The following is a 12,512-nucleotide window of genomic DNA, read 5'->3' as shown; positions in this document are numbered from 1 at the left end:
TTTTCTTATTATACTTTCTTTCACAGAATGATTCCTCGATTTTTCATAGGCAATCTAGATCATGGCCTGCTTTAGACATGAACGCGCTGTGAAACTATAGCTAACAATCTATCCCGGAACAATGAGACAGTTGCCTTTCTCGAGCCCCAGAACCGGATAGCTTTCGTCATACCACAGTTTGCCAACATGTTGCCAATATTGCAAACTATGATTGGTGTTCCATCTATGCTATAGATTGTATGCCTACGGATGCCACAAAGAAGCCCCACAATAGAAGTACTACGTAACACAAAAACCGTCGCCATCATTACCTGCAACGTTATACAAGGCGAGTACCCAAGGACCTCGAGTGCATGCGGTGGCACAGAGGTGCTATCCAGGCTCAGTTGTTTGAAAATAACCTGGTTTGTCTCACACTTTGAGAGTAATCATTCGGGTAGGTGAGAAACTATCCTCCCTTGCCCAGGCTTTTGACCTTGACTCACTCATCCTCCAGGATTCATAGAGAGTCAGCTCACACTACAATGGAGGCTTTGACCTCTACGCGACAGCGAATATGAACAAAGAAAGGGTTCGGAGCATGATAGTTGCACAGCTTCTCATCCCGATTCCCCCGAGTCTAGCTTACGAAAGTTTGCGCTATATGCTGACTGGGACATCACTTGGTAATTTGCGCAGGATAGACATCTGCTTGAGCCATCTTGCTTTGTGTAGTATCTCTGGTCGTTGTGTGGATGCATTACCCTTGTCCTTGTGCTTGTGGGAATGAAGCAGGGATTGCCCTATTGTAAGAATATCAAAGTCACGTACTCGCACTGCTTTGGTGACAACTACCCTCTCCAGGGATAGCAATGATGTAGCTTGGTGAAGTTATCCCCTAATTTTTGAAGGGCGTACATACCTGTTCTGACAAATGGAGACTATTGAGTGCTCTGCTCCGGAGGGAAGGGGATCCGAGTTCATTAAAGGAGCCATAATCATTATAGAGTAAGCGCTAGCGTCATCGCTCCCAAAAGGATCTTGCAGGATCAATATCGAATTACGCATTGCGTTCCAAACGATCAAGGCCCACTGGAGCTCGGAAGGAATGCGTCCACGTGGAACGCATGGCAGATATGCAGCACCGACAACACCCAACACAATCATCACCATTCGACTTACAATGCCTCTAAGACTCAGATTACCTCAGATTTGCTACTTACATACTATAGGCTGATGATTTTGCTACTAGTCCACGAAAAGCATGCTCTTTCTGGCATTATCACGCCCGTTCCTCCTTGGAAGGCTTGAGGCGGTGCAGCCGAATACGAGATCCTGGTCCTCCTGCGTCTATACAAGCTTTTGATCACTGTCTTGTCATCTACCATTTCGAGATGTATTAGCCATGCTTCTCCGTGAGTACTAACTTGAATCTCGGATGCACCTTGGTGTCAACTCAGTCTACTCGGCCCGTTCAGTTTGAGGCAGTGAAACAAGCATCCAGCAAGGGACTATAAGAACAATCGAAATGGAGCCAAGGGATGGGACTTTCGCAGCACAATCATAACCATACTTCTCTACAGAAAGAAATTAGCACTATCAAAATGCGTTCTTCCCAAATCTTCACTTCTTTTCTTGCTGTCGGCCTCGCGGCAGCGGCGACTCCCTCCAGCTTTACTCCGTCTGTCGACGCGGACGTTGGCGTGGTCTTCACCGAAGATGGGGGCCACCTAACTCTCAAATCTGGAGCCTTGGTCAACCAGAACTGTAAGCGAAATTTTTCTTTGACGCGGATTACATACTCACAACGCTTCCACAGGGACCATCAATACCCCTACCTTGTACCTGGAGGACACCACCTCCACCAAGGACGAGTACGTCCTCATCATGATTGACCCAACCATCAATGAGGATGGTGTCTCAACGGCCGCCCTACACTGGTACCAGCCATACCTAGCCTACTCGTCTGGTGTCTTAGAGATTAGCAACACCAGCGCCCCAAACGCGGAGTATGTCTACCCGACACCGCTGGAAGGGCCTGCCCACGATTACATCCTGCTGCTGTACAGCCAGCCAGAGGACTACTCCCTGCCTGTCTGTCTTGAGAGCTTGCTGCCTGCAACAGACGCGGCTCGTCTTGGATTCAATCTTGATGAGTTCGAGGAAGTAACGGGCTTGGGTACTCCCGTGGCGGCGAATTGGTTTCAGGTCGTGAACCCTACCCCGGCGACTACCACTTATGCGATCACGTCTACTCTCGTTTCCACATACGCGTGTGAGGCCACCGCTACTTCTAGCACATGAGTGTCTTGAAGTCTGTTCGGTAGTGATGAGGGGGTCGCTCTGTATCATGAGTATGGAAGATGCGTTTTGGGTGTTTCTATGGGCTTTGGCTGGCTGACTGGGGGATGACAACAAATCACTGTACAAATACTATGAATAGATACTAGTACCAATATTTCCATATTATTAGCTTTGGGCGTATTTACGTCAGTACCACCACACATACATCTTACCGGATAATAATTTCCTTGCAGGTAAGACTTATAAAAGTAAAACGGCCCCAAAGCCAAGGATTAGTCCTTCCTGATAAGCAGCACATTTACACAGAGTCGAAATATTCTCTGAGGAGTTTCATAATTTTGCCACAGAAATTCTAATTGCGAAATATAATGCTTCGCTAATATGAGTCAGTCAGCTCTCATACTCATTCTAACATAGTTGGATAGATCGCTGTACTAAGATATAGCGCAGCTAGGGCACACTTTGGCTGAGTTAACTAACAGTCAGAAAGACTGTGTAAGACACTCTCCTTCAGTCCGGTTTCTTGGTGTTAAAGTATTATAACCTGGTTTATCAAACTTTGTGTATAAGGATGCAAGTTCAGAAATAATTGTATGGTGTAGAGGGTAAAAGAGTAATGAATATAAACCATACTCCCTAGTCGCTCGCTTTAGTAGTATATACTTTCAAAGTGAATCTCACGTGGGCGCCCCTTGGGGGTCTGTCTCAAATCCCTTACTCCCGCGCTTATTCCTAACTGGGATTGACAAGTGGAGATCATGACCGTTAAGTAGACGATCAAGATCCTACTTTAACATGTCAGTCAACATGTCAGTGGTATTCTCCGGTCCGCTTCCCCTCTCCACCCTTTGCAGGTAGACTACACCGATCGATCAGCATCCTCGAATAGTCAAACGTATCTCTATAATCTATAATCTAGCTTCTTGAGGGTGTCTAATCTGTTCTATGATCGAAATCACTTCAATCTAGCCTCCACAACCCCAACAGGCACCCCAGGAGCCCGCCACACCTTAACCAACTCCAGGCCCGAGATATCCAAGAGATGAGCCCAGTCCTTCGTCGACCGTTCGAGGCCACCAAAAGTCATCATCGTCTGATCCATCCAGGCATGAAACATCGATCCGCCGACATCAGGCACAATATGCTCCGTGATCAGCACGCGAGACTTCTCTCTATCCATGGCTCCAGCCAAGTTAGATAAGATCTTCTGACTTTCGTCGTTGGGCCAGTTGTGGAGACAGCGTCGAATATAGTATGCCAAAGCTCCTAATATAATGAATATTTCACAGTCAGTTTCAATTTCTCCAAGCATTTCAGTGTGGATAAGACATGTATATACGTACCCTTGACCGGCTGTGGATTGAAAAAGTCATGTCCCATGGCCTCGATTCCGTACTTCTGAATCTCGTCACCGTTATCCTCTATTACACTCGCCTGGTCTTGAAGAATAAACCGGCCCTTGAGATCGGGCTCGGTCTCCTTGATTTGCCGAATGACATGGCCCCGACCACCCCCGATGTCAACCAAAGTGACCGTATCATCGCTTGCCAGGGGACCTAGTTCCTGAGTAAATGGGTACAGGCCCGTTGTGACTAGCATTGAGTCCGCGGCCTTCATGGATTCGTTGAAGCGGCGGAAGTTGCTAGGATTTTCGTACAGATGCTCAAACGCGGTCTTGCCTTCGCAGTTGTGAACCAATGAATAAGGGTTGTTGCGAAGAGTTATCTCGTTCTTCCAATTCTTTTGACGGAGGAATTCGCAGTTCCGCATCATACCGGGAACGAAATCGTGCATCCTGCGGAAATCAGTTTAGCTCTCAATTCGTCGTTTTGCTAAATGGTAAGACTTTTGAACACACATGGAGGTGTAGACTGCTCGCATTTGCGGCACAAGATAGATTTCCGAGAAGGGTGTGTGGGCGTACTGCTCCTCTCCAACTTCGCGGAAGGGACCAACTGGAGTGGCGGCGCGCATGTGTCGAACTATTCCAATCGCTTGTTAGTTGAGCGGGTTCAACAGTCAAAGAAGCAGATATGCCATCTAGAACACCTACCAACCAGTTCTTTATCCATCCCCGTCTTCTCCGATATCTCGGTAGCCGAGATACTCTTGCCTCCGGTAGGGATCGCTTCGAAAGCACCCGCCTCTAGAAGTGTTCGTACGGCTCCTGTGTTGGCAGCCTAAGAAAACCCATTAGTCAGTCACCTGTATCATTATAGAGCAGAATGATGACCTACATTTTCAAACTGCGCATAAAGCATATCTGCTGGACCACGTAAGGTCTGGATCAATTGCGTTGCGTTCATCAAGACTTTGTATCGATCTTCATCTGAGAGGCTCTTCTGATATACGTTCGTAGCAGATATGAGTTGTTCCAGACTCTGCTGGAGAGCCTCATCTCTGTGGACAATCGATCCCATTTTGCACTATTTGGGATGCTGGAGGTGAAGTTGAAGACTGTAGGATACTAAGACAATTGAGAGGATCTGAGTGCTTACTTATAACATAGGCTTTCGCGCAGGCCTTAGCCGAACAGTGACCAGCCCATAGTCTGATTGAATTTCGCATTACCCGAGTTCAGCGCAGTCAGGCACTCCTTGCTGGGATGCGTGCGGCTGGTAGCACTGTCAGGCCGCGGAACTTGCTATATACAGATCCTTGTGGGTCAGCTTTATAGCTAATGATGGGTCGGATGGCAAAAGTACTACTGTCGTACCCACCTACACACGCACACACACACACACACACTCTCTCTCTCTCTCTCTCTCTCTCTCTCTGTCTGTCTGTCTGTCTGTCTGTCTGTCTGTCTATGAGTCTCTCTGTGTGTATGAGCGAGTGAGACACACTGTCTCTGCATTGCTATCATATGATCCGGTCAAATCCATGTGAGAATTCCTCGTTATCTCAAGACAGTGGTTAATAAAAGTCGTAAGTCGCATGAAAGTTGCAGGTGAAACAGTCTGTTGTGAATTGATCTACAAGAAACAATCGTCCCCGACGACCGCTAATAATCGCCAGACTTATCAGAGGTAAATCTGGCCAATCAATCATAATGTTTCCAAGGGATGATGTCAGCTTCTAGTAGTAGCCGATATTGAGACATAAGTACATGGACTTTAGGAGAAATGATCCGCTATTTTCAATTGGGCTAGGGAGCTGCTGGGCTGTTCTAATCGTCTCGTTGACGAGTCATGCGCTTGCCATCTGATGTTCCCTCAATGACCCAGCGAAAACGAACACTCGTATTGGTAGCTGTTCTTGAACTTACGACGAGCGTGGATACCAATGACACGACGGGGCTGGCCCTCGATCTTGTAGATCTTGTCCATGGCCTTCTCATCCTCGTCGGTGACGATCTTGTTGGCACGGTCCATGGCCTCACGGTCCTCACCGGTCTGGAAACGCCACTGGATGTACTCGGAGGGAGTAGAGTCGAGGTGGTTATCAATCTCAATGAAGGCAAGAACTTTCACCATGCAAGCTTGTCAGTTTTTTGGGATGTTGCTCTATCGGGGACTCGTGGCGTACATATGCAAGCCCCCTGCCCCTTGCAAGACGTTGCGTACTTGCCGAGTATTCCCTTGCAGCAGGATAGAGGCGGCGCCTGCGTGGACATTTTCCCCTAGAACCAATCCTACAGCTATTGTATGCAGGAAAAAACAAGTTAACAGTGATCTTCATTGGAAAGCATGTCATGTTTACCCATTCAAAGCAAGGCCCGGTTACGGAATTTTCGTGGTGGGTGTCACTATACTCCTGCATAGTTCCGTTGGGATTCCGGCACCAAGGGGCCGAAGAAGACTACAATGCATTGCTACGGCTCAGTCTTCTCTCCGTTGGGGTGTTTGACTGGCTAATATCAATCTACTATATTTTGACACTAAAGATCGCTAGTGACTATGCTGTCTGATCTATTGAGTAAACCGGTAACTTGGCCCTCTAGGTGGGACTACCAATCAGCCTCCCCAGACAGTAAAGATCTTTTGATCGTCTCATGTCAGACCCCTGATCACTGCAGTGCTATCTGTCTCTGGAATGCTCCCAGTTTTCCTAAGACCCCTCAAGCCGTCATTCTGGTAAACTGACTTTGGCCAGCTGCTGATCTGCACGAATCCACTAATGATGATAAGACCCGAACGGAGAATTGAGCGGTCAGTTGCTTTACCTTTAAGCTATCTGAGCCACCCTAGATGAAACTTTGAAGAGACTTTACAGTTATAATTCCAAAGGACCTAACTTAGAAAGTTAATTGGTCAATATGAGTCAGCATTCCTATAGGCGCATAAGATCGAGCCACGCACGGGCTCGGCTTGGCGATGCTTTCAGAGGTAGTAGTTCCTTCTACACGCAGGGCATTGGTGCTAGTGCAGGTTGCACACAAGGTGATTCACTTGCCAATGAAAGGCAAAGTACTATCCTTGAGGTAAGTAGTGGCTCCGGCCCTAGATCTAGCTTCATATCAGCCGTAGTAGGCCGTTCAGCTGTCATACAGCAGTAGTAGACACAAACAGGACTCACGCAGGCTCTCTCCCCCGCCTGAAGTGACTCCAAACTTTAATGGATCCTCCTAGTCCAATCATCAGATCGATACGGTCAGCATTGGCGGTGTGGCGCGGCAAATCTGGTCATGATTTTCAGATACTTATTCACTATTCTGCGTATGTAGTATGGTACAGTCTCCCAATTTCCCTTGTCTTCACATTGGGCTGTCAACCACACTATCAGCTCAAGAGGCCAGCCTCGACTACCTGATTCCCTTCCATGTTCAGCTGGCAATCACACACAGGAAAGAAATTAGACAGCGGTGCAAGGTGCTCGCAGGTAATGGTTCGCAAGAATGGCTGGCAACACAACAGCATCATAAAGTAGGTCAACGACACGGCCCAATACAAGGATCAGAGTGAGTATGGTAGAATATAATTGGCAGTTCTAGTCCACATTTGCTGCTTCATGATATAAGATGCTATCTCGCGAGTTACATCTATACAATGAGATGCGTATTGGAAAGTCTTCCAGTCTCTTTCAACGTTATACTTCTACAGTTTCTCCTTTGGGTTCCTACTCCCGGACTTCGTTGGCCGACTAACATAGTTTCACTAGTACTGCGTGTTGTAGAGCTACGAAAGGACACAGTTTTGGATGCCTATTCCCCACGAAGCCGTAATGATGCATTCTGAAGGCATTACGGTGCTTGTAAGTCCGTGGTCGCTCGGAATACTCGCTGTGAGCAGGGAATGTGGGGAGAAGGACAGGAAAGGAGGGGAATAAGAGGGGGGGTTTTATACTCTACAGAGTCGTGCCTCAGGACCATGAAACCAGTCACGAGACACAGAGACACCCTCGCGGCGTGAGTAGAATTAATGGTACAATGCTTGTGCCTATTGCTGGTCGCTTGATCTCAATCTGTGGTTGCGTTCAACACGAAGAATTTATACAAAACAAACGTACGATAGCTAGGAAAATAGCCAGCACCTGTCCCGCAGGTCCTGCGTTCTTACCCTCTCTCTCTACCTGTGACGAGTATTCACACCTCCACCGCCACCGGAATAAGTTCCTTCCTGAGTGTCCGAGTCTTGTTCTCTCCTGGGTTAGTTTTAAGTATACTTGATTCTCACTGAACAAGAGTTCACCACCACTAAAGTCAGAGTGACCCTTTGGCGATGACGATTGATTATCCCAAAGTTCAGCCCCATAGTTCAGCTGCTGGAGTCCCCGAATGGATCCAAGCACTGGCGTGGCGAAACTACTCTACAGTCATGTAGCACCTTCGACGATCGGGCACCCCACTGTGCAAACTGCAAAGTAGATCTTGGGTTTTGAGCGGCCAGGTGCTAAAATAGTAGTATTATACTAGTGCGCCACCCGAACGGTATGGTCAAGTATGTGCGGTAAATCGCCGACTCGGAATTTATTTCCTTCTTGCCTGGTCACCCTCTGACTACCCTTACTTTATTTACCTAGTTTGTAGAGGTTGAAGCGTTTGAAACTGGATTGAACTGATAATAGCCCCATATATCTGATGTTTCTGTATTCATTAGGAAATACTAGTAGCCATGATTATTTTCCTGACTGAAAGAAATGCCGGTAAATGCCTGCGGGATGTTGTAGGAAGTTAATTATTGAGACGGAAAGATATTGGTTGTCTCGCTATCAGGCGCTGCAGAGCGAGGCGCAGCTGGAAGAGGGGGAGGGGACCTGGCCTTGCGGCTATCTACGTGATATCATTGTTTCGATCTAATTTCTGTATCAGATTGGCCAATTTGATGCCAGGATTCATTCAGTTAGACAGGTGCTTCGGATGAACGTCGTGCAGATATGCGTTTTGCGAGTTTGCGCAGGCAAAAGCAAGGTTGGAGAAAGGGTCGTTAAGAACATTCGAACCCACGAGGCCCTTTTGCCTCGCTGGCCATAGGGTAGCTAACTAGCTATAGGCTGTTCTTCCTTGACACCTAGCAATTGGAGATACAAGCATCTTCTCCCATCCAGGGAAGTGTTCTCCAAACCAAAGATGCGGAGTGGGGGTGTTGGATCGTGGAAAAGCAGTTTCGTTTGCGATCAGTCAGCGAATGGCTCCACGGGAATCAGCACGATATATTCACGCTATCTCAGCTCTATCAGGCTACCAGCCGCAGTGGAGACCGCTTTGAGTAATGACTAGATAATGAAAAATTGGATGGTTGCTGGTACGTATTTGAACTCTACACACGACCATGCAGACTCTGCAGCTAGCTGTATTTGCACTATTACTTACCCCTATATCTAAATAGCAAGCTTTCTGTCTGTTTCGAATGTACAAGATCTATATGGGCTTCTGCCTGACTAGTTGCCTTAGTAGCTGAAGAATAGTAGCTTTGGTAGGCTTTACAGAACAACACTTCATCAAAGTGGCTGGTTTTACACCAGCCATTCTCAAATAAACAGAACTGATTAGCCTGTATGGCCGTACGTAGGGTTCAAATAGGGCTGTCTTTGTCTACTAGATTGATGGATGCTACAACATCGGCTACCCTACAATCGAACACTTGTAAGATAGCTAAAACCCTAACCCCCTAATGCTGAGAAGCTTTGGCAGATGAAATTTTGATCTGACTCATCTACGTGACTTGGATATTGTGTGATAATTGTGAGACTTGCCCTTGAACATGACAAAAGGAAAAACTGCCTGTCTACTACTGTTGACTCTCCTATAATGCATCTACCACTTATAGGAGATGCCTTCACTTATACCATTCTATATGTGACTACCCGTGACTGAGAGATCAGTTTTTATGAAAGTACAAATTCGATGTCAATATATGATAGCGAATAGTAATGGATCAATCAACAAGTTAGAGATAGGGTATAGTGCAAATCAATGAAGAGCATAGGGAGATACCTGGATTAGTAATAAACAAAGATAACCTAGTAGCAGAACTACTTAGAGAGCAGCTGAATGGATGTGTCAAGAAGGTCGCATCTCATGCAGTTTGTGGGCTGACAGATTCGCCGATCGATCTCTCACAGGGCACGATGGGCGTAACGACCATCCGCTCCACATCATGAATGCAACATGTCATCGAAGTGGTGCGCGATGCTCACCACCCAGACTCATTATCTCACTCGCATGCAATCCTTACCTTGTAGGCACCGCGCCCGCGGAGATTATATGGTTTCTTGCTTCCCGTTGTGCAGCTTGCTTATTTATTCCTTGGCAGTTTCAAGGGTCTACAGCCACCTCAATAACATGGAATTCAATGGGATGATGTGATGATGGGACATTACTACCCCGAGTAGAATTGGGAGCATAGCATAGTCATAGTCATGCTATTTAGCCAGGATTATCTCTCTGGATACACAGTGGCAAATTCTAGCCCTGGGCGGGATAGTTTCCAAGGCTGATCTAGGCACCTATGAAGCGGAAGTGTAGTGAAACTCGGAGTTGGCTTGCATCATTGCTGTGCGAATCTTCCGGGCGATCATTGTTACTCGACCGTGCTGATTGCATGTCTAATTCCTATCTATATCCTACCCCTCTCAGCAGTGGAAGAGCATAAGCAGGTAAGACCGTGTTGGCGCACACGCCACCTATGCGGCTATTCCTTCCCGTTGTGGTACAGGTGGACACCCGGGCCTCAGGGCAAGGTTGTGTATCGCCAGATTTCAGCTATGCAGGGTCTATCTGCATTGATATGACAAGTGCGAATTGGGTGATCCGTACCCATGCAAGAGTTCCATGATGCGTTGAAACCTTGCCCGACAAGGAATAATGTGTCTCAGTTGGTGCTTGACTTTACGACCCGAATGGTACTGAAACTGACGTTGGACTCCTCAAGGCCGTTGGATTGACAGCATGGTCCCCTGGCTGCCACGTCCGATATATGCTCGCATTACGCGGTAGGTCTGAGACAGCTACACCAATTCTTCTTCCCGTATTGACGATTTGACGATACATCATGATATCCTATCTGAAAACCAGCTATCCACTCGTGGTGACGTTGGCGCTGTGTAACGTGCCAAAGTTAATCTAATTATAGTTGGTTCTACAATGATCCCCATCATTGTGGTAGCCGCCTCTAACGCGGTCTTTGTAACCTCAAATCGTGTCTTGCATTGAATAAGTGATGAAGCAGTTAGTTCAGACGGATAGTAGAGCAGTCTGGATCCGATACGTGCGATGACGCATGTACACATGGCAAGGGAAGATGTAAGGCTTTCCGCCCAGAATCAGCATTACGAGAAAAGAACCAACATACCTTCTCATCCGGGGTTCCCTTGCATCTTGCATAACCTAACCATCGGTCATGTTGCTTCTCAGAACATGACATATCCATTGTCTTCGTGAAATGTAGGTCATCAGAGCTGCTTATTCGTCAGGTTTCTTATGCCTTCGTAAAGTCAGCATCTAGGTCGTATGCACGACATGCATGGACTTTGGACGCCTAATCCTGCGCCAGGCATATAAAAGCCTCCTCTCTGGCTTTGTGGCGGCTTCAATTCCAGGCTTCAAAGTGTCATCAGATTTATCAGTACCAATCGCCGACTCCTTCTAACAATTTGACAACTAAGAATATCACCTTCAAAATGCAGTTACTCCTCCTCCTCGCTGCAACTTTGAGTCTCGGTGCAGGAACTCTGGCTTCCCCTGCACCGGTTTCTAACAGTATCGAGTCGCGGGCTTATCATTGGCATGGTTGTGGCGCCGGTATCGAGGTATGTCTTACATGCTTGCATCTACCTTTAAGATGCAAAGCTAGATCGTGAGCTGTTACTGACTCTGCTTGAAGTGCCATTCTGCCAGTGACTGTTGGGCTTCCGAGGATTGTGTGCAGACTGCCCTTGGTGTGAGTTTATCATGTCAGTCTATATAGTTACTAAGAAAACTGACCTTGTATGTGCAGAGCACCGCCAATATCCACTGTGGACAAGATAGTTACCCCACGGCTTGCTGGGCGGTAAGTCACAATTTTTTGGTCTTCTCCTTGCTCTACAGACTTTCACTTTTAGCCTTCGGGTTTTCTTCCTATCCACCTTCGTTATAAGGTGTTAAATATGGTGATCGATACTCTGACAGCCCTCTGTAGGATTGGACCGATTAGACGTTGGGCTTCTGGGCTTCGGGGCAAGGGTTGGCTTGAATCAACTGCGAGCTGTGCGACTGTCAGAGTTGGGAAGGTTTCCTAAGATGATTGACTTTCTCGGGGATACGGTTATTGTGTGCTCTATACACTTGTTGCAGAAAGAATGATCAATGGCACATCCTTGTCAACTTGGACGCTTGAAGGCCATTCTATGCCTTTCTGGTTCCGTAAGAGCAACAGGAGCCATAGGCATCTAGTTACCAAAAGACCATTAGCCGAGATCAGAATCAAATTGCCAATTGTTGCAATTCCCACATTTGTTTCTCTCTTTCATCAATAACATTTCCATTACTGGAGCGACCATCTCGGAGTCGTAACAGCCGGAGTGGATTGTGCATCGTTCATAAGTTTGTGATTGTTGTATGCTACTTCTCCGTAGGAATAGTCTGATAAATACAGAGGAACATTCTTTAGGCTAAGGATGCCTTAGGCGAGTTGGTTTTGTAACTCGTTTGTTGTATCGCTGAATCAGCGCTTGTGCAGCTCGGAATGAGAACGAAAGGAGAGGATGCACCGATGCTTGGTTTAGCCATGTATCTAATACAGACACGACTCTAGTCTCGAGCTTATTGATTCTGGTCTGCAGGGAGATTAATGCAATTCAAATGTTTC

At 47.0% G+C, this 12,512-nt stretch overlaps 4 protein-coding genes across 4 annotated transcripts; 2 read left to right on the top strand and 2 right to left on the bottom strand.

The window, feature by feature from the left end:
- Positions 1-1,583: 1,583 nt before the first annotated feature.
- On the top strand, positions 1,584-2,283 carry AKAW2_20840A (YbhB/YbcL family Raf kinase inhibitor-like protein; the record flags this gene model as incomplete). The annotated part of the gene is made up of 2 exons (XM_041685597.1): positions 1,584-1,746; positions 1,799-2,283. The coding sequence occupies 2 exons, from the start codon at positions 1,584-1,586 to the stop codon at positions 2,281-2,283; spliced, it is 648 nt and encodes a 215-aa protein (XP_041539666.1).
- Positions 2,284-3,238: 955 nt separating this feature from the next.
- AKAW2_20839S (uncharacterized protein) lies at positions 3,239-4,703 on the bottom strand (the record flags this gene model as incomplete). The annotated part of the gene is made up of 5 exons (XM_041685596.1): positions 3,239-3,549; positions 3,627-4,078; positions 4,142-4,265; positions 4,337-4,463; positions 4,521-4,703. The coding sequence occupies 5 exons, from the start codon at positions 4,701-4,703 to the stop codon at positions 3,239-3,241; spliced, it is 1,197 nt and encodes a 398-aa protein (XP_041539665.1).
- A 795-nt stretch (positions 4,704-5,498) lies between these two features.
- Positions 5,499-5,899, bottom strand: TEF3_2 (translational elongation factor EF-1 alpha; the record flags this gene model as incomplete). Its single annotated transcript, XM_041685595.1, has 2 exons — positions 5,499-5,749; positions 5,812-5,899. 2 exons carry the CDS (start codon positions 5,897-5,899, stop codon positions 5,499-5,501), a joined length of 339 nt encoding a protein of 112 aa, XP_041539664.1.
- A 5,444-nt stretch (positions 5,900-11,343) lies between these two features.
- AKAW2_20837A (uncharacterized protein) lies at positions 11,344-11,858 on the top strand (the record flags this gene model as incomplete). The annotated part of the gene is made up of 4 exons (XM_041685594.1): positions 11,344-11,472; positions 11,547-11,603; positions 11,661-11,714; positions 11,844-11,858. 4 exons carry the CDS (start codon positions 11,344-11,346, stop codon positions 11,856-11,858), a joined length of 255 nt encoding a protein of 84 aa, XP_041539663.1.
- Positions 11,859-12,512: the final 654 nt, after the last annotated feature.

The sequence above is a fragment of the Aspergillus luchuensis genome, chromosome 2 (assembly GCF_016861625.1).
Source record: "Aspergillus luchuensis IFO 4308 DNA, chromosome 2, nearly complete sequence".
In the NCBI taxonomy this organism is placed as follows: domain Eukaryota; kingdom Fungi; phylum Ascomycota; class Eurotiomycetes; order Eurotiales; family Aspergillaceae; genus Aspergillus; species Aspergillus luchuensis.
The sequence above is the reverse complement of the archived record's forward strand: the minus strand, read 5'-3'. Positions and strand labels throughout refer to the sequence as shown.